General features: G+C 44.1%; 1 protein-coding gene across 3 annotated transcripts in view; it reads left to right on the top strand.

The window, feature by feature from the left end:
- Positions 1-24,367, top strand: part of LOC115569870 (sodium channel protein type 4 subunit alpha-like) — a 134,656-nt gene that overhangs the window by 6,935 nt on the left and 103,354 nt on the right. For 2 of the 3 annotated variants that reach the window (XM_030398067.1, XM_030398066.1), the window contains exons 4-8: positions 979-1,068; positions 2,184-2,312; positions 9,900-9,991; positions 11,960-12,202; positions 19,100-19,163. In XM_030398067.1, the coding sequence (XP_030253927.1) occupies positions 979-1,068; positions 2,184-2,312; positions 9,900-9,991; positions 11,960-12,202; positions 19,100-19,163 (618 nt within the window). Of the gene's footprint in view, positions 1-978; positions 1,069-2,183; positions 2,313-8,522; positions 8,615-9,899; positions 9,992-11,959; positions 12,203-19,099; positions 19,164-24,367 lie in introns of all 3 variants that reach the window. The other variant, XM_030398065.1, reaches the window with a different exon arrangement.

Here is a 24,367-nt window from a genome sequence, read left to right as displayed (position 1 = left end):
TGTTGAAACCCTCAATTATCATCTTTAAAGGGATATTCCGATATTAATCCATGGTCTAACACACGGTGAAACTGTGTTAGACTCCCTCTGGAGAGATCAAGTTAGCAGACCGCTAATTTACGGAGTTTTATCAACCTCAGAAACGACCGCACGACAACAATACACTGCAGTAAATGGATCCAAATATAAACCGCCACCAAAAAACAAAAATAGAAAAAAACAAATAGGGTCTCAGCACATAGTCCGGGGCATCTAACCTCCGCTAGCTTAGCTGGATTTCTACTGAAAAGCTGACTAAATTTACCACTCTTCTGCAGCAGCTTCCTGTTGACGGGAAGTCCCGACGAGTCGATTACCGAGTGCAGTAGAGTTCCGCGGCTCATGGATGAAAATGTATGATTATGACTCCATGGAAAAGCAATCAGAGTTCATATGTGTCTTACCTGCCAGTTTATAACAGTTATTATCGAGAGCGGACAGGGAAAAGAACGGAATTGAGCATTTCTAACCGCACTCGGTAATCGTCGCGTCGGGACTTCCCCGACCCGGAAGCTGATGGAGGAGAGTTGAAATCTGTTTTTAGCTTCACAATAGAAATCCAGCTAAGCTAGCGGAGGTTAGATGTCCCGGACTATGTGCTGAGACCCTATTTGTACTGTTGCTGAAGTTTGGTGCTGTTCTGAGCATTATTTGTGGCTTTTTGGTGGCGGTTTATATTTGGATCCATTTACTGCAGTGTATTGTTGTCGTGCGGTCGTTTCTGAGGTTGATAAAACTCCGTAAATTAGCGGTCTGCTAACTTGATCTCTCGAGAGGGAGTCTAACACAGTTTCACGGTGATTTAGATCATGGATTAAACTTACACCGGAATATCCCTTTAAAGATATGATAAGTCACATTTCTTTAATTTAATTTAATATAAAGTGAGTTTTGAATGTCTGTGGAGTCCCTGCAGGTGTTTTTCCTTAACCTGCTCACGTTATTCAGCCTGTTCATCATGTGCACCATCCTGACCAACTGTTGCTTCATGGCCATGTCGGAGCCGGCGTACTGGGCCAAATACGTGGAGTAAGTACACCTGGAAACTTCTCTGTTTGTCTGTCTGTGACCAGTTGTATCCCTCAATCACCGGTGAGGGTCGGGGGATTCCCGCGGACCGTCTCACTGCTGATGAGCCGCCAAGAAATACCAGCATGCTGTGACACTGTGACGGTATCTGATCCGGGGGAGCGAGGTCATGAGGGAGGAAGGGCGAGGAAGACGTGAGGCGGATCTTTCTGTTCAGACTGTAATCAGAGACAAAGCGTTTGTGATGTGATGTGTGAACCAGTCAGTGAGATCAACATAGCTTTAATATATTCCAGTCGATGTCGCTGATGAACTGACGTGACACTGAGGACTGAACAATGACATGTTGATACAAATATATCGAGTGTCATGTGGTGATAATGTTTCATTTATTATATATGTTTTTAATTAACATAATTAAGGTTAAAATAACTGAAATTATGAGATATTTAACAAGTTAAACTCAAACACAGTGGACTGTTCCTGTCTTCAGTCTCTCTGTGATGGACAGCTGCAGTAGTTTCTGTGTGTTCTGCAGACAGACTCGTCTCTGGGTTCAGTTCTGAGTGATCTGTCTGATTATGATGAGAAAACTTCACGTTTACCTTTAAATATCTGGTTTCCCTGCAAACAACCTGAGTCCAGTCTTGAACAGTCGTCTCTGGTGAGGCGGCTATCTTGCCACACTGGTAACATGAACATGATGAGACGTATTTTAGAAAATGTGAATGTTAAACTTAATCTGAGTCGTTCTGAGTTATGGGTAGTTTACTGTCTCTCTCTCTCTCTCTCATGGTTCTGTCGACAGCCCGTCGGGTCGAACTTGTTTCTGGGGACAAAATAAATAAGTGAAGGATGTTTGTCTGCAGCTCTGCTGGTTTTATGAATATTTATCTCTCCGTCTCTCTCTCCTCTTTTCTTTATTCATCTCTATTCTCTCTCTGTCCTCTGTAACGTCTCCTCCTCCTCCTCCTCTTCCTCCTCCTCCTCCTCCTCCCTCTCCTCCTCCTCCTCCTCCCCCTCTCCCTCCTCCTCCTCCCCCTCCCCCTCCTCCTCCCTCTCCTCCTCCTCCCCCTCTCCCTCCTCCTCCCTCCTCCTCCTCCTCCCTCTCTCAGGTATACCTTCACAGGTATCTACACGTTTGAGTCTCTCATTAAGATCTTGGCGAGGGGTTTCTGTGTGGGGCCCTTCACCTTCCTGAGGGACCCCTGGAACTGGCTCGACTTCAGCGTCATCGTCATGGCGTGAGTCACACACACACACACACACACACACACACACACACACACACACACACACACACAGCTGATATCTGACCCTTGCTTGCTGGCCGCTGTGTGACTGCAGCTGACGGTTTGTGCTGCGATTAAATATGGAGAACGTTTCTTTAAGACGTGCTTAAAAATGTGGAAAAAAACAAAAAAACTAAGCCTAGCATTATTTCTGGCGGCCCTTCGAGCAGAGTAGCAGAAAGACTGGGAGACCTGATTCCCGTTTGTAAAAGATAAAACCAGGATGTGTTCCTGAACAGAACCGGGTCATTTTGGTGCCTAAACTACATTCATACACTTCGACGGTCGTGGAGCGAACAGGTCCTGTCCAGAAGTCTGCGTGTTGGTCTTCATCTTGTGGAAGAGGTCGTCTGAGGGCGTCGGAGCTCGAACAGGACGAGCGACCGCGACTTTATCAACCCTCATAATGAAATGAAATGTAAAATGTTGCTAACATTCCCGTGAGGTGAGCGACAGCATCCGGAGCATCTTCAAGATTAAATCTGCTCTCAGAGTTTCTGTCAGTCACAATATAAAATCTGTAACTAACGTATCAGATCGACTAGTTGTTTTAATGCTGAGATGAAACCAGAGACTTTTATCTCTTTAAAAGCTTTAAATCTAAATAACCTTGAAAGCAGAAAAGAAAGAAAATCAACATGTTAATGACAGCTGTGTCTCAAAACTGAATACAGAAATACATCACACTCATTTTACTGTTTTTATTTCAATATTTTTCATTTTCAAAAGAGCGAAACATGAAATAAGCAGAATAAAATAAAGTGTCGTATTGAGCATGTGTGCCTCGCTGTGATTGGCTGTGATGCTGCAGAACAACCAACACTTCCTGTACACGTGTCACAATAAAAGCCTGTCAGGAGCAGGTTATGCAACTGCAGCTTCTGGAAGGCTTTTATTGTGAAACATCTGTTGAGGAAAATAACAGCAAAGTAGAAATGAGTGGAATTAATCGTCATGGAGTTCAAAAGAGAAGCCGGGTCGGACACGACAGCGTTGTACTGACGGGATTAGAGGAATTAAGAATACAGACTGATACAGGAGGTTCTGTTGGACGTCAGCCGGTGCAGCTCAGCTCAGACACGTCTGCAGAGTCAGCAGAACGTCTGCTCAGCTGCTGAAGCCGTCTCATTGTGCTGTCAGTCCAAAAGCTCCGACCGCTCAGAGGAAGAAGAACCAGCTCCAGGCTGCAGCGAGCCGGACGGGCTTTTATTCTGACAGGCTGCAGTTATTACTCACGTATTTATGAACATATATTACATCATGACTTCATATAGATGAAACTACACAACAGAATAAAAACCAGTGAAAATGTTTTGATCTGTTATGAACTTCATATAATAACCTGAAGTTCTGAGACGACCCGGTTCATCCTTTAAACGACCCAACAGTACTTAAAGCTCCGCAGAGATGACGTCACTTGTCATGGCGTCTCCACCTGAGTCGGTCCTCATGTGAGGTTTGTGAAATAATCTTCTCCTTCGTCAGGTTCTGGTTTGTTTTATATCTTCACACGTGTGCAGATGTAAAAGAACAGAAGAAACCGTTTAGATACGCAGAATAAAACGTCCTACTGGTCATCCTGCTGACAAACGGAGTGGATCAGAACCTCCTCGTGGACGTCACAGTAACACATCTGTACTTTTACTTTAGCAACATTTTAAAAGCAGAACTTTTCTTGTAATCGAGTACTTTAATATCGTCATGTTGGTACTTTGTCATGAGTGAAGAATCTAAACACGTCACTCTTCCGTCAGACGGAGTCAGTCTGCTGTCCTCCTGTGATTGATCAGGATCTAACGAGGAATCAATAGATCAATACAGTTTAACAGCTTTTCTCTGGACTCAGCTCAGACCGGTCCAACACCAGCTGGTTCTGCTCACGGACGGAACACCTGAGTGATCTGTAAACTCACCGACGATGAATTAAAGTTGATTTGTAGAATCATTGATGACGATATCAGGACGTTGACCTCGGGGGGATTTGAACCCTGAACCCTGGCGGTGTTGCTGCCTTGCTGCTGCCGCTGACCTCGACTCTCCTTGAGTGAAACCCTGCGGTGGGTCCCGTGTGGTCGGAGGGCCCGGGGGGGGTCGCGGGTCGGAGGAGGTCCATTAGGAACACTCCTCCCCTGAGGCTGCTCGTCAGCTCGTCAGGAGGAATTATCATTCTGCTTTGTTTCTGTTTTTAAAACTACTTTGTTGCGTGATGACTTAATGACCTCACACCTGCTCAGAAGAAGTTATTATAAAGCGACCGTCGTCTCCTGACACTGAATATTAACAACAGTTCAACAAGTAATCGATCTGACGTCTGAAATTTAAACAGAGCAGCGACGTAACGTTTGTTTCTGGTTTGAATTCTCACCGCTCAGCTCAGCGATCTGATTCAGCCGGCAAAACTGAAGTATTGGACGACGGAGTGTCCCTGAAAGCACCACCAATGGCAACTCCTAAAGTTGAATTATTAATAAACCTCATGAGATGAATTATCGCCTTCTTAAAACTTATAAATCCACCAGAAAGCTCCTGTTAAAGGCTCATGGTGCTACAGTCCTGCTTTACTTTGTGGATTATTCTTTTAGGTTTTATCTTCAATTGAATGCTTCAACATATTTACAGATATACAGTGTATCAATACTTTTACAGATATAAAGAAATACATGTGTTGAAGTGAAGCATCACAGATAATAAAGGTAAGTTCAGGTGAAAACAGTGAAAAGGTGAGGAGGATGATGATGATGTCAGCCTCGCAGCCTCGGTCCCTCTGCGACCCGTCCACTTCAGTAATTGACTGACTGATGGAAAATCGCTGCCGTTTGGTTTGGTTAGCGATCAGGTGGCGATCAATCAGGCAGCTAAAGAGCGCGAGCGTGCAGCGAGGGACGCCGGCGAGAAGATAAACGATCAGAATGAACCGATGGGATCAATAGTTGACCCCGCGGCTCGCTCCGAGGTTACTGCGAGGTGTAATGAAGCGGTGTCACCTCCAACCGGACCGCCTGCTAAACGCCTGCATGTCTTCATGAAGGTGCCCTCGGATTAAAGGACAAATCCACCATTTAAACTGCTTCCTCTTATCAACCCGCCAAAATAAGACACGTTTCATCCAGATTCATGGAGCGGCAATTACGCCTCTTCATACTTACTGTTGATTTGCTTTTCTAAATATTGTTTTGGAGGGAACGTAACTGCTCCTTGATTATGTTCACGGAGATGCTGGCAGTGTGACAGGTGCACAGTGGATCACTGCCAGAACACGGGTCGGGTTCTGGGAACAAAGAATCAGGGAACAGAATAAAACGTCACACTGGGCAAAAACCTAGAAACGTCTTTTATCAGAACACATTATGCTGTTTACACGACAACGGGAATAATCTGAATTCCACCAGAAGTTAACAGGGTCCACCGTCCAGGTCTGGTTCGATCCGTTCAGTAGTTTCTGTGTGATCCTGCTGACAAACCGACAGAGAGACAAACACACGGAGTGGATCAGAACCTCCTCGTGGACGTGACGGTAACACATCTGTACTTTTACTTCAGTGACATTTTAAAAGCAGAACTTTTCTTGTAATCAAGTATTATAATATCGTCACGTTAATCTTCTCTGGAACAACATTAATTCTGATGATCCTGGACCAGCACCAGCACCAGCAGCAGCACCACCACAACCAGCACCAGCACCAGCAGCAGCACCAGCAGCAGCACCAGCACCAGCACCAGCAGCAGCAGCAGCAGCAGCACCACAACCGGCACCAGCAGCAGCACCAGCAGCACCAGCAGCACCTCCTCACTCCTCTTCTCTCCTGGAAGACGTTCACAGCTTCTCTTTGTCGATCACAGGACTCACAGAAACTCTGGAGGTTTTAAAGCACAACCTTGTGCCATCACGAGTCCCCTCCAACATAATTAATGATTCCACCTCATTCTTTGCCAAAAGAAACTTGCTGACGCTGCAGATTTCCTTCAGTTATTAAGTTCATCTCCACAGAACACGTGTGATGTGATGTGAGTGTCCTGCAGCGAGACAACAGAGACAAACGAATGAAGCCGTTAATCTGACGGACTGAATTAAGTAATTGTGGGCTCTGATTTAGGAGACGGCGAGCAGCAATTATTCACTCATCTGAGAGTATTAATGACTAAAACTGAGAGAAGGAAATAAGTGAATTTAGCTGCAAATTGCTAACTTATCTTGCTTTGTCTCTGCGTGTGACAGCTGCCGGGCTCTCACAGGGGTCCATCCAAATCCTCAAACTCTCAGAGACGCTAAACGACACACACAGTTTTCTTTTTAAATATTCCACCTGTTTGTGCCTTAATCTCCCATCTGTCTGCCGGAGCAACACACACACACACACACACACACACACACACTCACACACACACACACACACACACACACACACACACACACAAACACACACACACACACACACACAACACACACACACACACACACACTTACAAATATCAGTCAGTGTGTGTCCTTGAACCGAGGGCTGTCCTGCGGTCAGATGGATCTTTAGCAGGACAGGGACACATAAGTCACCTCTACACACACACACACACACACACACACACACACACATACGGATGGAGAACATGTGTGGTTGTACACACACACACAAAAAAATGCTGTTATATGTATGAACACACACATCTTTTACGTCTTAAAACACGTACACACACTCTGCCCCTGACACATCACCCCTCTGTGCCGGGCTTTATTAAAACCAGAGTGATGGTCGGAAAATAGACACTCACACACACACGCACACACACACACACTCTAACACACACACACACACACACACACACACACACACACACACACTAAATGTCTGATTGATGCCCTCCTCCCCTCCCACTGAGTCAGGATTCCCATGGTAACAGAGTCCATCACCCTCCCCTCCCCAACCACACATTACACACACACACACACACACACACACGCACACACACACACACACACACTACACACTACACACTACACACACACACACACACACACGGCCCGCCCCTGTGTTAGTGATATTACTGGTGTAATGACATGTTAATGGCTGCCATCACCAGACCAGCAGCACCAGGCTCGTCAGCATTAGAGCAGCAGCGCTTTATTTCTTCTTGGCGTCATAAACTCTCTCACTTAATCGTCACTACGTTAATTAAAAAGCATCTGAATTATTACATTAAAGACACGAGAGCCTGATCCAGCAGAACATCAGCTGTCATCAACTCTTTCTCTTTCACTTTCCAACATAATCCAGATTTAATAAAGTATGTATTAATAAACAGACAGCTTGTTTAAAGGTGCATTGTAGTTGAATATTAATTAAGAAACAGTTAAAACACTATAACCTCTATGTACTGTGATATCTAAGTTAGCATGCTAACCAGTTAGCCCCGGCCTGCCGGTTCTGTTGCTGGTTCCTGTTCTGGCTGCTGCACCTCCTCCAGCCCACAGTAATTCAATCAGCCTGCCAGTCAATGCCGGTGAAATATGAGCCGTAATGGAGGGCCGCTAGCAGCTCGGGATCAGATGACTCTGATCTAACCAGGGGCCCAAAATGGCCGCCGTCGCCTGGTCAGGGCCTCGACCGACTCGATCTCAACCCGGCTGCATCCAAACCCGTTATCACATTTGAGCTGATGAGAATCATTGCTATTATATTTCTTTGTTAATTTGAGTCTTTATTAATTTATCAAATGTCTTCGCATTTCCTTACAGTTGACCCGTAAGAACCCAGACCCATCTGAGAACATTTATTGAGGATAATGATTATTGGATCTTATGGGTTAACATATAAAGGTCTGGTTTAGACAGTCTTTATCTTAAACACGAGCAGAAACAACAGTTCTTAAAACCCTCGGCCCGTCTGGAGGGCCCTGTAGTCCGAACACATCACACAGCCCATGAGCATGAACACACACAGTGGAGCGGCGGGGCTCAGTGTCGAGGGTGAGGGGTGTGTTCGGGTCAGAACTGATAATCCAGCCAGTCGCTGCTCTGACTCTGCAGACAGCTTCCTGTTTGAAATGTTTGGGTCACTGTTGGTTCTCACAACACAGGATTGTACTTTTAACTCACCGCCATATTTTCAGACTTTGTTATGTTTTTCTTCTTTTGTTGTATGTTGACAACCGCCACACTGCCCCCTACAGGCTGTTAACAGAGTTTATCAAAGTAGGGAACCTGCAGGCGCTGAGAACCTTTAGAGTGCTGAGAGCCCTGAAAACTATCTCAGTCATCCCAGGTAAGGCCTCACCACCACCAGGGGGCGACACGGGACAGAAACCCCCCCAAACAAACGCTCGTCATCGTAAACGTCGTCGTGAACGTCCTCTCTTGTTCGTCCCATGTCTGCCGTGTCTTGCAGCACCAGCACCCTGCCCACTTCCCCACTCTCTGCCCAATCAGGGGTCTTAGGTGTAGTCACCTGATCTGAACTGACGAGACAGCAAGGAAGGAAAAGTCAGACATGTAAAAGCTGAGCACATGATCCTGAACCGGAGACTTTAGCTAACTTGTTTTATTGATTATTTCATGAAAATAGACCAAATATTTTTAGGATTAAGAAGGGAAGTCTGCTGTTTTCAGACCTGGGACTTATATTTACATGTTTGGGTGTGTAAATGAGTCATACTTACCAAAAATGTAGAAATCAGTCCAGCAGCTAAGGCACGGCTGCGATGTAATCCTTTGGGGCAACTGCAACCGTCAAAGTTACGTCTCCTAAATGTTTTGGTTTTTGTCCCTTACAGGCTCAGGTTGTTATGTAAGAATCTGACAACAATCCAAACCATGAATATAAAAAGAAAGTAATGAAGTTATAAACTGTGAAATGGTGAAGTGTTCAAAGATCTTCTCCAGAGGTCAGACAATGTGTTTTAAAACCACCTCACTGTCGATTTTGTTTTGATTATGTTTTGTTTAATAGTAATTAATGCTAATAATGAGTTGAAGGAGTTCGTCTTGTTTAGTTGGCATCTTCTCCTCTGACAGTCTGGACATCACAGAGTCATAGTTGATGTTGAAAGAAAGTCCAAGACCTGCTGATTCTCAAAGAACCAGGTTTAAAAATTCCCCTTTAATCAGACCTGTTCCCTGGTCCTGGAAAACTTGAAAGAAATTGATTTGTTTGTATCTTTTATAGCTGAAATGTAAAATAAAATTTGACTTTAATAATTTATCGGGTGGATTCTTCAAACCAAAAAACACCTCTAACACCCAGAGTGATGAAGAACGAGTGTATTGATGAGACTGGCACTCAGATCTGAAGGTCTCAGACTGACTTGAATTCGTCTCCAGTTTGTTTCCATGTGAGCAGCTTCGACCGTCTGACTTCCTCTTCTTCATAGACGATGTCTCCGTCTCTGATCCTCCAACCATCCGACCTGGCCTGTCTCGACTGTATCTCTCTCTGTCTTTCTCGGTATCTCCATCTTTCTATCCCTCCGTGTTGGCTCGTTGTTGCTCAATGTGGTCAAACCCTTCTGTGTGTGTCTGTTCTTGTGCTTCTGTCTCCCGGCTTGTTGCAGATATGTGACTGAGTTTGTGGACCTGGGTAATGTGTCAGCCTTAAGGACGTTCAGGGTGCTGCGAGCGCTCAAAACCATCTCTGTCATCCCAGGTGAGGAAGCGAACGCAGGGGAGTGAATATCAAACCTGCTGGCTGGAGCCTGCTGGAAGAGCTAAATCAGTGGCTGTGTTTGAGATCTTATCCTGCATACTACCTACTGTTTACTCTCCGCTTTTCAACATGCCCTTAGATAAAGTACACATAGGTAGTATGCAGGGAGAAGCAATGAGGTCTTCTTGGTAATTGGTTGTGAGTGGACATCAGAGGCTCAGCAAACAGCAGCTTCACTCCTGCACTCTTAAATGATTCAGCCTTGAAGACTTGAGCTAGCTTCACTCGTGTAGTTGACTTCCTCCATTTGTCGTAACTGAAAATATATGATATAATATCAGAGAACACGACTGTCATCTAAAAATAGAGCTGACATTTTTATTGACAAATTGAAACAACAGCTGTCGCCGACTCACTTGGCAGAACTTATTACCTGATTCAAATACTGATGATGACAAATTGTTAAAATAATGAAAACATAAAACAGAAATTTCTGTGAAGAGATCTTTGCCGAGCAGGAGCCAAAATATATTCCAGTCCAATCAGTAGATCAGTTTGTTTATTGTTGGCCTTCATATTTAAGTTCCCATGAAACATTAGGTGAAGTGATATTTGCTGTGTTTCCTTTAAGAACAGGCAGCTAGCGAGGAATGCTACATTTAGCAGCAATTAGCAGTTAATTTAGCAACTACCATCTATTGGTTTCTGTCCATCAGGAAACTCTATGTATCACCTCAGGACATGGGAACTTTAAAAGATAGGTCAGTCGATCTGAGAGGGAGTGAAGTGCCAGTCCTGTGATTAAAGGTTTAGATTATAACTTTAAATAACCAAATGTTGAACTGTTTCTACGAATGTGTCGCTGGCTAGCCTCTGTATGACTCCACTGTGCATGTTAGCATGCAGCGCTAGCAGCGTTATTAAACCATACTCATGCTGTGGCCTCATTATAACAATGTCTAACACATGTTATAACTCTATCACAGCCGTAGCAACATGTGGAGAGCATGTCATCACTGCAGCCATGACTAAACATAATCATTCAATACATTCATTAGCTTACAGACGCTTCCAGGCTAATGAGAACAATGTGGATCTTATTAAACTGACGAGGGAAGATTTGAGTCAAGTGTCTGTTTCTAATGAATTCGCTATAATGAAAAGTGAAAAGAGAAACTGGTTGTCTTGGATTCGGTAAGATTGGCCGAGGACAGTCAACTTGTCTGCACCCTTTGTGTTCGGAGTGTGTTGTGTTCCTGCTGTTTTCACCATATGTTCACGTGTGTGTGTGTTGTGTTTTTATCTGAATGTCATTGGGGAGTTCGTGGTCTGTTTTGCTTCTTTCTGTTGGTGACGGTGACTTTTATTTTCCACAGTTGAAACACTTTTGAAAAAACGTAAAGCTGCTGTCAGGTGAAAACTTTCAACGTCCAAGAAAATAACAAAATTAACATGTATGAAATTAAACCGAATGTGGCTGAAGGAAGATTTTCACCTCACAGCAGAGTTATATTTCTATTGGCTGATTAGAGTTACTTTGTGATTTATTTCCTCTAAATAACTGGAGCATAAAGGTGGCGGCCCTTTGGTCTAATTAGCTTTGGAACAAAGAATAAATATTGATGTCTTCAAGTTTTTCTTCGACAAATTCAAAATGTATGTTCCCTTTGGGACTGGAGTGAAATATTTTAGATTTTGCATTTTGGATAGAGGCTGTAAATTTGGATAAATGACTTCATTGAAGGTGGCTGCCATCTTTATTGCTCCTGATTCATTGATTAAAGCACTTCAAGTACGACATGTGTGACCCTTTCTTTAAACCAGCTGCTTGTGTTTCATTGATTTTTTTGGGTTCAATTTAAAAATCAAATTTTTGCAAATACATGTCATTGCGTTAATTGAGGGTTCGTGGCCACAATAACGTTTTCCTAAATGTTAATCCTGTCTGCGTCCCCGGCGGTCCGGCAGGCCTGAAGACCATTGTCGGTGCTCTGATCCAGTCGGTGAAGAAGCTTGCCGACGTGATGATCCTCACCGTCTTCTGTCTGAGCGTCTTCGCCCTCATCGGCCTGCAGCTCTTCATGGGGAACCTGCGGCAGAAGTGCGTCCGCAGCATGGCGCACTGCGTCAACGGCAGCCTGCCGACCAACACGTCCTTCTACTGCAACAACAAGACCTGGACCTCCCTGAAGGACTTCATCAACGACGAGGGTGAGAGTCAAACTCTGAACTGTTGCTGTGGAAAGGTTCATTATGTGTCCTTCTAAGGGCAAATTCAAGTTCCTTTATGCCACATAAGACAAATTTGCAGTGGAGTGTGATGATTGATCTCAAGTCTCACAGCCTTAGGAGTGAAGCTGCTGTTTAGTCTGGTGGTACGGCAGCAGATACTTGTATCTGTTGTCAGATGGCAGCAGGGTGAACAGACTATGGCTGGGTGGCTGTTGTCTTCTAGTGTCCTTCAGACTCTGTGCAGACATCTCAGATCTCAATTCAGAACAGAAACATTTCTTAGACAAAGAAAGAAATATTTTTATCCATGATGTTTGCTGAATTAACAAGAAGGCTTATACAGTGAAGAATGTGTTGAAGACAACATTTCACAATATAAAGTTTCTCTTTATGCAACAAGTTTGTTAAGGGAGTCTGGACTTTCTCCACAGATGACAAAGAAGTAGCTTATATTGGTTCCTGTTGATTGTGTTTGTATAATTTGACATGTTTACTGTCAATATGTTATAGTCTTTAATGAGAAGTTTCATGTTTGGATTGAATGCTGAATTTACAAGAAGGCACCAGTTATTTAGAGTTTGAGGTTGTAAAGTCTCAGAAAGTTTGTTAAGTTTCTCCTCATGAAACAACTCTTAAAATCATGCGATTTGTTAAGGGAGTCTGGTGATATTGTGGTTACTAGTGTGACGGTGAATCAGTTGAAACACACAGTGCTTTCACAAACATCTGCTGCTTTCTATTACTCTGTATAAGTCAACGAGAACTTGGCTCTTGAATTGAACCTTTTTAGGTCTCCTAAAGAAGTAGAGCTTTTATCGTGTTTTTGTTTTGATTTTGGTGATGATGTGTGAAGACTACGACCGGGTCTCTGTGATGTTCGGTGTCTTTTCCTCCTTTGATGTTAGCATTACTTAAGATGTCCAGGTTCAGGTGTTGATTTTAGCATGTTTCAATGAAGAAATTAAGTTGTTACGGTGCGAATAGTTCAGTCTGCTCTCTGAGGTTCATGTGAAGGTTCATTGCTTCTATCTTTGTTGAATAATTAACTTGGACGCTCGATGTTCACTCCGTCAGTGACCTGGTTCTCCCTGTAACCATCCAGTGGTTTCACATTTACAAATACTGAAACCTCGAGCAGCGTTCTCGTCGACTGTGAACTCCTTAGTTACAGTGACTGATTTTGTGCTGTTGTTCTTTGTGTTAAAATTGCCCACTAATTATAAATAAGGAGACTTTCAGAAAAGTGATTTGACTGTTTTTGTCAAGAAAAGTTAATATGTGCGACTGAAACTTGTCTTGAAGGTGTGGAGCCAACCATGTAAAGATATGTCCATTATTATATTCATAATTATGTTTTCAACAGTGTGCAATCATCTGAAATTAAGAAATCATTGTGTTTTTGTAGCATTAGAATGAACAAAGAGTCCACCCCATTTCTACAGTAGCCCAGAAAGGACAAACCACAGACTCTGCAGAGTGTTTTTGATGTAAATAAGATGTGAAAAATGTCCCCACATATATGTTGACATGCGGTGTCTAGTTCTTATAGAACACGTTGGCTTCCAGGAAAATAAGCCCAATAACAACAGAATGAAAAATAAATAAAGGGACATTTCCAACGTTTGAACAACAATCAAGAGTAGCAGGAACACGAGACACTGACTGACGGAGCAACGCTGCACGAGCCAGCAGTGTTTCCTAAATGGACTGGAAAATACTGTGTTAACACACACACACACACACACACACACACACACACACACACACGCACACACACGAAGGTCATGTGAGATCAGCTGGTATATACACTATTTGACATGTTGTCCAGGAACATAATATACGTTATGTGAACATACTTTTACACACACAAACAAACAGTATATATAAGCACATAGAGGTCAGGCAACACACACACACACACACACACACACACACACAGATCGAGGTCAGGGTTAAGGTAAACACTTAACGCTGCCGTTAGATGAAACCTGAGCTGCTCGTCGTCTTTTCTCTCCTCGTCTTATTTCTTCTTTTCCTTCATCGTCCCGACAGGAGATGAACTCACATTAACAGAATGTTTTTTAATTTTATGTGAAACAAAAAACACAAACCTCGATCAGTCAGAGAGGAAGGAAGTCTGAGAACCAGACCCAACAGAACCAGAAGAACACTGCAGAACATTAGAGAGCTGAGGTGAAGCTCTGAGTGAAGTCAGCACTCAGCAGAGACTCTGGTTCTGGTTCTGGTTCTCTGTCTGCTCTCTGTAACGTTACGTTCATGAAGTAAAGTCCATTTCCCCTCCAGCTCCAGTCAGCAGTCAACAGAACAGAACAGAACCACCCGACAGTGGAGGTCAGCTCCGGATCACTGCTGCAGTCAGGCTCATCAACAGGAGTGAAGAGAAATCACCTTTTTAATCCCACAACTTACAAAGTCCTCTGTGTTAACGGCTCCGGATCAGAACCTGATGAGACTCCAGGTGTTTACTCCTCCAGCTGGTCTGGATCTGCAGCAGATTTTGTGTTTTATGTCCACCAGTTTGACATCTAGTAACATAACTTTAATCTTCAGCTATACTTTAGAGGTTTTTACCTGATAGGAAGTTTCTTGAGGAGCCTTTTGATACAGTTATGACTATTTTATTTCTGTCTGGGATGAAGTCAGAGCTACACGAGCACAGTTGACACCAGCTCAGGTTTATAGGAACACCTACAATGTTTTCTCACCGCTTGGTTCTGTGAGGTCAGCAGCACACTGACACACACACCCGGGGATAAACAGGCTCATTATCCAAAAACAGATGTGTAATTATTTAAAGTAAGAGAGCAGAAGGAGAACAGACCATCAGCAGAGATCCGACTGTCTCTACTGCTGTTAAAGGCTCAAACCGCCCAAAACAGAGGCGACCTGGAGCTTACAGTAATGTTGTTTGTCGGGACATGCTGCTTCTTGCTAATGTACCGTCTATTTATTCATTTCCAGTTTGCTTTGGCATCAATCACATCAAACAAATGTCCCCCGCAGGCTCCCGTATCGACCTCTAAAAGCTGCCGTGAAACCTGAGAGCCGAGCCGCGGCGTTAAAGCTCGTCCCCCGCTCGGCTCATCTGAAAACAGCCCTCAGAGGGAGATCAATGGTGGATGTTCTCCACGCTAAACATTTCCCATCATGCCCTGTTTGTTCTGTCTGGGCAGAGCCGGCCCGGCAGCATCATCAGACATCTTGAGTCAACATCCACAGACATCAGAGCTGATATTACTGGCTGACAGCAGATTTATACAGGAAGCAGAACCTGAGTTATTCTTCAGGTCGAGGCTCTGCTGACGCATGACAGTAACCTTTAAAGGAGCAGTTCATCCAAAACGTAAAAACTCAGTCAACCCTCTCCTCCCTCCACCTTGATATGAAGTCAGTTTTAGAAAAAACTAATTAAGGCACTTAAAAAATGATCGTGGTCTTTTACATTTTCAGTTTTTACAGTTCTCAAATCTTAAACACAGGACAGAAAACAAGAAAAGCACACATGTCCTCACTTGTCCCTCTGGGCTTCCATAGGAAAATACGTGGACTTCAGCTTCAGATCGTTTGTTCTCTCAGACATCAGCTTTAATATCAGCTGTTCATCTCTTTAAACGCTTTTATTTTCCTGTGTTCAGTAACGTGTTTTGGTTTTGTCAGCTAATGAATCTCTGATTAATATGTTTCCTTTATTGGGGAGCAGTTAAACAAGTCTCGCAGCGTCTCCGTGTCTCTGTGATGAATAACTCTGTCCTACCTGCAGCTTTCCATCATGTAAACGCGGCTCCTGCAGATGAGAGTGTGCGAGGGAAGCGTGGAGGTGTGTTTCGGCTTGTCAGGGCAATTTGCTGCTCTTGAGTTTTAAAAGGAAATGAAATTAAGCCCACTCTCTCGATATCCTGTAGAGACAATTTTCCCAGTTTCTGCGGCTCTGTGAAATCTTCCCAGACGGGGGTCGCTGTGAAAAAAAAACCTTTATTAAATGTCAGTCCGTGGGCTAATATGCATTTATTTGGGGGGGAGTTTTGGGAACCTGGGGTCTCAGGTAATGACTGTGAGTAGGCGGCTCCTGTCTGTTTGTCTGGGGAGAAAACGCCTCGGTGACTGATGTCATGATGCGTGAAGGCTTCGTGGTTACTCTGAGCTCATGAACAAAAGCTCTTCAGACTACAGGAGTTTTGTTGTGTGCGAGCCGGGACGCCGTCTCCCAGAAGCACTCGATAACAAATGAACGACTGCGCTCCTAAAAAGCTTAAGTGCCTTTTGGTGCAGCGGCGGTCAGACGTGGTCAGAGACGAGCAGACGCACCAAAGAACCGGTTTTGTTTGTCGGAAAGGGAAAACTTTGTATGTGGATCGTCACAATAAAGAAATGAGGAAAAACAAGGTTTTAGTTTCCTTTGTAGACTCTGAAATGTTGAAACGCTTTGTCTCTCTGACAGGCTGACGTTTCAGGCTCCAGTTCAGCGCCTTCTTTTGTTTCCTCGGGTACATTTAGGAAGCGCAATCAGAACATGAAGTCCATTTTAATATGTTTCTATTGGAATGCCGTGTAATCGTTTATAATGGCCGGAGTTAAATGCATGTGATCCGAATTGTGTGCTGAATAAAAGATAAGGACCCTGAGTAGTCGTTCCCGTAAGGCAAATGGATGAAAATGTCAAGCCGGCATTTAAGGTCAGTGTTTCTGTTCAGGAGTTGTTTGTGCGGCGGCGGAGATCCCTCGTCTGTCGGGGTCCACGTCTCCGTTACGTAACGCCGGCTCACAGAGGAGCAGCTTCCTCACATGACGGCTCACAAACAAGAGGTGATGTTTTTCACAGCTTTTGGATGTTCAGAGGAGTAAAAATCTCAACAGGTGGCCACCTGTCACTCAGTACAGTCTGTGTGAGGAGCTGCAGTACAGTGACGCTCCAAGAAACTAACATCCAGCTTGTAGAGAAACGGAAGATCAGAGCCTGACGTCACTCCAGGTGTTTCTTCCTCCAGGAGGTCTGGATCTGCTGGTCCACCCGACCCTCCCAACACCACACTCTGCAAATGAGACCCCTAGAGGCAGAAGTGGGAAGTAACAAAGTTCTCAAGTAGCATGAAACATCTGGAGAGTTTTTAAAGGAGCTGTTGAGGTGATTCCAGCTGTTATTGGTGACAAGAACAGGTTCAACCTAAAGAGTTTCATATATCTGTGGTTTGTTCTGGTGTTTTGATTGTATAAGTAAAGTAAACATACTTCCTGACTGTACTTCAGTAGATTTACTCGAGTATCTGTGTGACTTCTCCTCTCGACATCTGAACTTTCTCCTCCTCACAGCTTCAGAACAGCCTCGTTACTTTAGTTTGATGTGTCTGAATTGAATTCTGGATTATTGTTATTTCCCACCATCAGCAGACTGACGAGACGAGACAAAGACGTAAAAGACGTAAGATGCCGTAAACAGACAGAGAGGGAGACTGGAATGTGGAGAAAAGGCGTGTTAGTGTCTCGTATCTGCAGAGAGTTTCTGATTTTCTCTCTTTGTTGCTGCTCGGGACGCTTTACCAACCCAACATGTGTCTATTTGACGTCCTGGGAATGAGACTCAACAATCAACTGTCTTTGTGGTGCGTTCAGGAACAGCTGGGACAAATCCTACTGATTCTACCTTTAACTTTAATAGTCTTTGAATTCTATTAATATGACGTGAGCTTCAGTTAGCTTTGAGCACAAATGTCCTTCAGAGGGAGACTTTTTACTCTGATACTCTGAGTACATGTCAGAGCCTGTAATCTATTACTTTACAGGAGTAAAGAAGCTGTCAATCAGTACTTCTACTTTTACAGGAGTAAAGAAGCTGTCACTGCTCGGGACCCTAACACAAACGTAAAAACGTACCAGCGGTTACTAAAACAGTTTAAATAGACCAGCACACACTGAAATCAGTTCATATCAGGTAATAAGGAATGAGGAAATACACTTCCTAAACACAGCTTCTGTTGCCTCCTGAAGCTCAAAGGCTCAAACTGGCAGAGGACAGGATGACAGAGCCTGTATTCTATTACTGGAGTAAAGAAGCTGTCAATCAGTACTTTTACCAGAGTCTCTTGGATTCTTCTCCTTTTTTAGCACAGAAACTGTATAAAACTTGTGCGCTTGACGTGATTATGAAAACTCCATCAGAATGTTAATAATTTGCTTCCCGACAGTCGGAGCAGCCTCCAGTGAAGCGCTGGTATCGGCCCATCTCTGGTGCCGTGGGTCAAACACATTAATCCCGTCCTCTGGAATTCATCCCGACCACAATAGAAGTTAAGAAGTTGTTTTCTTCCTGCCGACATGCATTAAAAGCTTTTTGAGCTTGTTGTGTCTGATGCTCTGGTGTGTTTGGGCTGCAGGAGTACCGGAGCACTCCATGTGAAGATGCTAAATGTGTTTTAATGTACTTGCAGAATGGCTTGTGGTTAGATTTGAGTGTTGAATAAATGCTCGGCGAATGGCAGTAATGGTTTTGGTTTTACGGCCTCCTGCTCGTGTCCAACCAGCCAAAACAGCCTGATGAGTTTATTGATCCGACTGCAACACAGACAGAGAGACAGAGAGATGAACACTAACTTCACCTGAGCACAGGAAGTCACCTGAACGCACCTGAAACACTCTGACATGTACAGTTTAGAGGAGAGGAAAATGTAAAGACAAATGATTCTCATGTTTTAAGTTCCCTCACACCAATTAATGAAGACTTAACTAGATCTAGAACATTTGCAGAAACAAACTAACAGGAGAGTCTGGAGACGTGGTGTTGGAGGGTGGAGGTGAGCAGGACGATGTCTTTAAGCTTCATCAGAAACTGGAATCTGACATTTTTAATTTCTTTCCTTCCAGATAACTTCTACAAGGTGGAGGGAGCCAAGGATGCCTTAATCTGCGGGAACGGCAGCGACGCAGGGTGAGTGCTTGTTTTCTCTTCACGTGTTCGGTGTTTCGGACGCATTGAGAAGCTGAAATGTGGAAGTGTGAGCCGGACCCTCCCCCCCGCTGTGGGTGCTGGCGGATCGGAGGGACGGCTGCTGGAGCGTGTTGCTCATTGATTGTTAACTCGGACAAGAAATGTGCAACAAAGCTTGTGATTGTTGGAATTCTTGCATTAAAGTTCAGGAGCTAGTGACACTTCGGGCTTTGGATCTATGAAATGTTCGGTTACGTCAGGTCAGAGTTGATTGAGCAACGGTTGCAGGTGACGAATGGTTCTGAGCTTTTGAAGGTTGTCAGCAGCTTTACAAAACTGGAAATGTGCCATGACTCCACGTATGTAGACTAAGTGTCACCAGATGGAACAAATCTGTTGGTGTGGAGTTGCGGCACAAAACCGACTGCATCAGAACCGCTGGTGAACATCTGTCGCTCCAGTTTCTGCGGTGTGTCCTGCAGCTTTTGCACTATTGAGTCTTGTTGGACGACTCTGATTGGCTGTTCAGCGAAGAGAATCAGTGCATGAGAAGAAAAATTGTATCCATGTTTTCACCTGTTTAGAGACAATTCCATTATTTCTTCTTCACCTTAACCTCCAAAACGTTGATTTGTCATATCAAGGGTTGTATTTCCACAGTTGTGAGTCTTCTGGTTTTCCCTTTTTGAATGATAAATAGAGACTACCATTACCTGCAGGTAGGACAGGTGTTTCCTCTCATGCAGGTGCAGAGTGTTGGAGCTATTTGACCAGCAGCTGTCGTCTCTGCGGTGCGTTCAAGTGCAGCTGTTTGGTCGAGACAAAAAGCAGTCTTTGTTTCAGTTCAGCTGTTTGAGTGTTTAGAAAGACCTCTGTAGCTCCTCCTTATCGCATAAAGCAGCTGAGATGCATTGTGGGGGATGAAGTTCGAGTATAATTGGTTCTGCTGCATTGATTTTGATCATTATTCTTTAAAACGTCAGCTTGACGGTGTTACAGGAGTGTGGTCGTTGACCAATTGAGCATTTTTTAATCATTTAACATGTTTCCATGCATATTAAGTGTCTGTGAGGAGGTTTCATCATATAGAAATACTGGAGTTCAAGCAAGAAAACCACACATTTTTATTTTGTTTTGTCTAAAGTTCTTGAGGGAGTTGATGTTGAAGCCTTTAGACTTTCACCTGACTTTCTTTTAAAACCCTGCACCCCCTGAAACATCCCAGACTTTCAGCTCTGGGATACAACCCTCAACTATGTTAAATAAAGGTTCCTGTAAACCTTTATGTAACATCTTCACGTGAGAAACGATTTCGACCATATCTGTGAGCTCTCTGCCTCCTGAGGTTTGCGACGAGCCTGAAGCTGAGAAACACGAGTGTGAAAAGCTTTTTGTTTTGTTTTGTCAGCGAGAAAGAGACAAAAACATCAGCGCTTCTTTGTTTCTCCCGTCACTCATCCAACGTGACGGCTTGTCACTTACAACCTTCATAACCACCGAGACACACAGGCTTCCATTCATATTCATCTGAGTCTCAGAGCAACCAGGGAAAAAACAGCATATTTGTCAGACGGCCGAGTGTTTGGAGCTGTTAGAAAAATGTAAACAGAAGAAAGATGGAAACAGATTTGGCTTCGTTACGTCTCGTCTGTGAGAGAGAAACCAAACAAACAGCAGCTTGAGTCTTTAGTTCTGCAAATATTTTGCTCGGCAGGCTGAAGGTTTATTATCTGTCAGTGGGTGGAGACGACATACCATCGTCTTCTGGACAGACTGAATTATGATCGGTCAAAAAGTGGTAATAAAGGAAAGAGCTTTACGGAGCTGATGATTGGTTGTTGGACCGGCACATCTGGTTGGATACTGGTGATGTTGAGACTTCGTCAGGTTTAAAGATGTAATATGTGAGATTTCTGCATTAAAATTTTTAAAAACAATGTTGTTGAGTTGTTTTACATCATCCCGAATGTTTCCAACAATGTTCAAACCAGAGAAAGTTTAAAGTAACGCTGTGTTTCATTTAGTCGCCTGTCAGTATGTACGGGAGAGTGAAGTCCGCAATGAGATGACATTAATTGTGAGGAAAACTTTAAAACATCTCATCTTTGACCTTTTTTGCCAAAGGTTGGATAGATTATTATCCATGATGAGGTATTCATTAAACAGCTCTGGATCAGAATCTGATCTGGACCTGCACCTGAGTTTGGTCAAGGTAATGTTTTGTGGATTTCTTTTGGACACCTGTCGCTGTAACTTCATTGAGAAAGACAGCGAACAAGATTCAGACCTTCAGAAGATGATTCTGTTGTGTTGAGAGATTCAGGTGCAGAGTCTCATCTGGTTCTGATCCGATGGGATTAAAAAGGTGATTTCTCTTCACTCCTGTTGATGAGCCTGACTGCAGCAGTGATCTGGAGCTGACCTCCACTGTCGGGTGGTTCTGTTCTGTTCTGTTGACTGCTGACTGGAGCTGGAGGGGAAATGGACTTTACTTCAGTAACGTAACGTTACAGAGAGGAGACAGAGAACCAGAACCAGAACCAGAACCAGAGTCTCTGCTGAGTGCTGACTTCACTCAGAGCTTCACCTCAACTCTCTAATGTTCTGCAGTGTTCTTCTGGTTCTGTTGGGTCTGGTTCTCAGACTTCCTTCCTCTCTGACTCTCCTGAAGTTACAGACAGACGAGCAGATGAAACTCAGCGTCACCTCGAGGACACTGGAGGATTTCTCTGCTGGAACTTTGTTGGAAACATCTGAGATGATGTGAGAACAGAACTCACCAACACACAGAACAAAGGTCCAGTTGGTTTAATGCAGAACAAAGGTCCAGTTGGTTTAATACAGAACAAAGGTCCAGTTGGTTTAATACAGAACAAAGGTCCAGTTGGTTTAATGCAGAACAAAGGTCCAGTTGGTTTAATGCAGAACAAAGGTCCAGTTGGTTTAATGCAGAACAAAGGTCCAGTTGGTTTAATACAGAACAAAGGTCCAGTTGGTTTAATGCAGAACAAAGGTCCAGTTGGTTTAATGCAGAACAAAGGTCCAGTTGGTTTAATGCAGAACAAAGGGTCCAGTTGGTTTAATACAGAACAAAGGTCCAGTTGGTTTATACAGAACAAAGGTCCAGTTGGTTTAATGCAGAACAAGGTCCAGTTGGTTTAGTGCAGAACAAAGGTCCAGTTGCTTTAATGCAGAACAAAGGTCCAGTTGGTTTAATGCAGAACAAAGGTCCAGTTGGTTTAATGCAGAACAAAGGTCCAGTTGGTTTAATGCAGAACAAAGGTCCAGTTGGTTTAATACAGAACAAAGGTCCAGTTGGTTTAATGCAGAACAAAGGTCCAGCTGGTTTCAGACGTTTTGATGAGTAAATGTTACGTATCGTATCTTTACACAGCGTCCCTCAAGTCCTCTACTTGAATATAACTACAGTAACTTTTTCTCCAGCATGTTTAAATATATCTTTTTGCACTAATTTCCGTCTGTTTGGCTTTTTATATGCAGTAATTCTCAGTCTTTGCATTTCTGATCGATCATCAGCAGATTCATTAAACCAGCTCGTCTCTCTCGTCTGATTCACGGCGCTGAGCGGTTTCTGTCCGAGCTTCCTGCCGCAGAGAGAAACTCTGCTGCTGCGTCTCATCGTCTCCTTGAATCTCGCTGCCGGTACCGTGTTCGGCAGTGTTGTGTGACATGTCAGAAAGGACTAGTGTCTGTGCTGACTGTCCACGCTGAGAGCACGGCGCTGACAGACTCTGAATGACACCGCCATGACATGTACCCAGTGTGTGTGTGTGTGTGTGTTTATTGCCTCTCGGGGAAAACAGTTAGCTTGAGTTAGCCTGGAGCTAGCTGGCCATGCCATGTGAAACCTGTGTCAGGAAACGCACAGCTAGCAGGCTAACGGAGAGCAGAAGTCGGGAAGCTAAGTGACACGTAGCTCGGTGAAGGGAAGACGCTACAGGGAGAGACGGAGGAAGACGAGAACGGAGAGGAGGTTCAGGAGAGGTGAAGCAGAAAGGAGGACGGGGCGAAGGAGAAAAAAGGAAGAGGAGATATGGACGGAGGGAAGAAGATAAATGAGGAAGGAGATGGACGGAGGGGTATTAGAGGAGACAGGAGGAAGAGAAGGAGGAACAGAAGGAGAGGAAGATGGAGCGAGGGCATAGGAGGGTGGAGCAGATAACAGAGAGGAATAATGGGATGTGAAGAGAGAGGAAAGAAAAGAGAGACGGAATGAGAGAAGAGACAGACGGGGCGGGCAGAACCAGGAAAGAAAAAGATCTTATAATCTCTGCGGAGAGACGGAGGGAAGATAAAGGGACGGGAAGAAGAAGAAGAAGAAGAAGAAGACATAAAGAAAGGGAGAAAAGGGCTAAATGTACTTAATTATAAAGTACAAGGGGAGATAAGAAAGGAGAAGAAAGGAGGAGGAGGTGATAAGAGAGTGAAGAGATGCTGAGAGGAAAAAACAACAGATAAAGCAGTGGAAACTCAGGCTCAGCTTCAGTGAACAGGAAGTAAAGCTGAGGCTGATGCATCAAACTAAAGTGACGAGCCTGTTCGGAAAATGTGTGGAAGAGAAAGTTCTGATGTAGAGACACATTTGTTCAAACTTTACATTTCTTTGATGGGTTTCAAGTTTTACGCTCTGGTTCGGTTCAGTCACAGAGAGATCCAGATGTCTGGAATCACCTCAGCATCTTTCACGCTGACTGATGATGAAACACTGTCTTGAACGGGGGTCACTGGCTTGGCGGACTCCACCACCGTCACACCCTCCGCTTGTATCCGCGATAGACGTGACGCTGACAGATTTGAACGTGTCCGAGTTTTGAGGAAATGTTGGCGGCTGCAGGGGAATGTCAAGGATCAAACTTCACAACAAGTCATCCGAAATCACAAACGTCAGCCTGGATCAGCGGCTCGGTGGAGTCAGGAGGGTTTCAGATGTTCACATATTTCAGCCTCGACCGACAAAAAGAAAAGACGAAGACGATTCCAGCGATCGTCAGCTGTATCATATTCATATACAACTCATTGTCACATGTATACGACCCTCCAAAATAAGAGCGTCGATGCCCATCTGTGTCAGAGCCGCCGACGTGGATCAAGTTGTACTGACGCAGACGTTCGTCACGTTGGTTTTGAGGCGGAGATGATGAAAGATTTGTCTGATTGTGCCGAGTGGCAGTGAGTCAACGTGC

The sequence above is a fragment of the Sparus aurata genome, chromosome 19, assembly GCF_900880675.1.
Source record: "Sparus aurata chromosome 19, fSpaAur1.1, whole genome shotgun sequence".
NCBI lineage: Eukaryota > Metazoa > Chordata > Actinopteri > Spariformes > Sparidae > Sparus > Sparus aurata.
The sequence above is the reverse complement of the archived record's forward strand: the minus strand, read 5'-3'. Positions and strand labels throughout refer to the sequence as shown.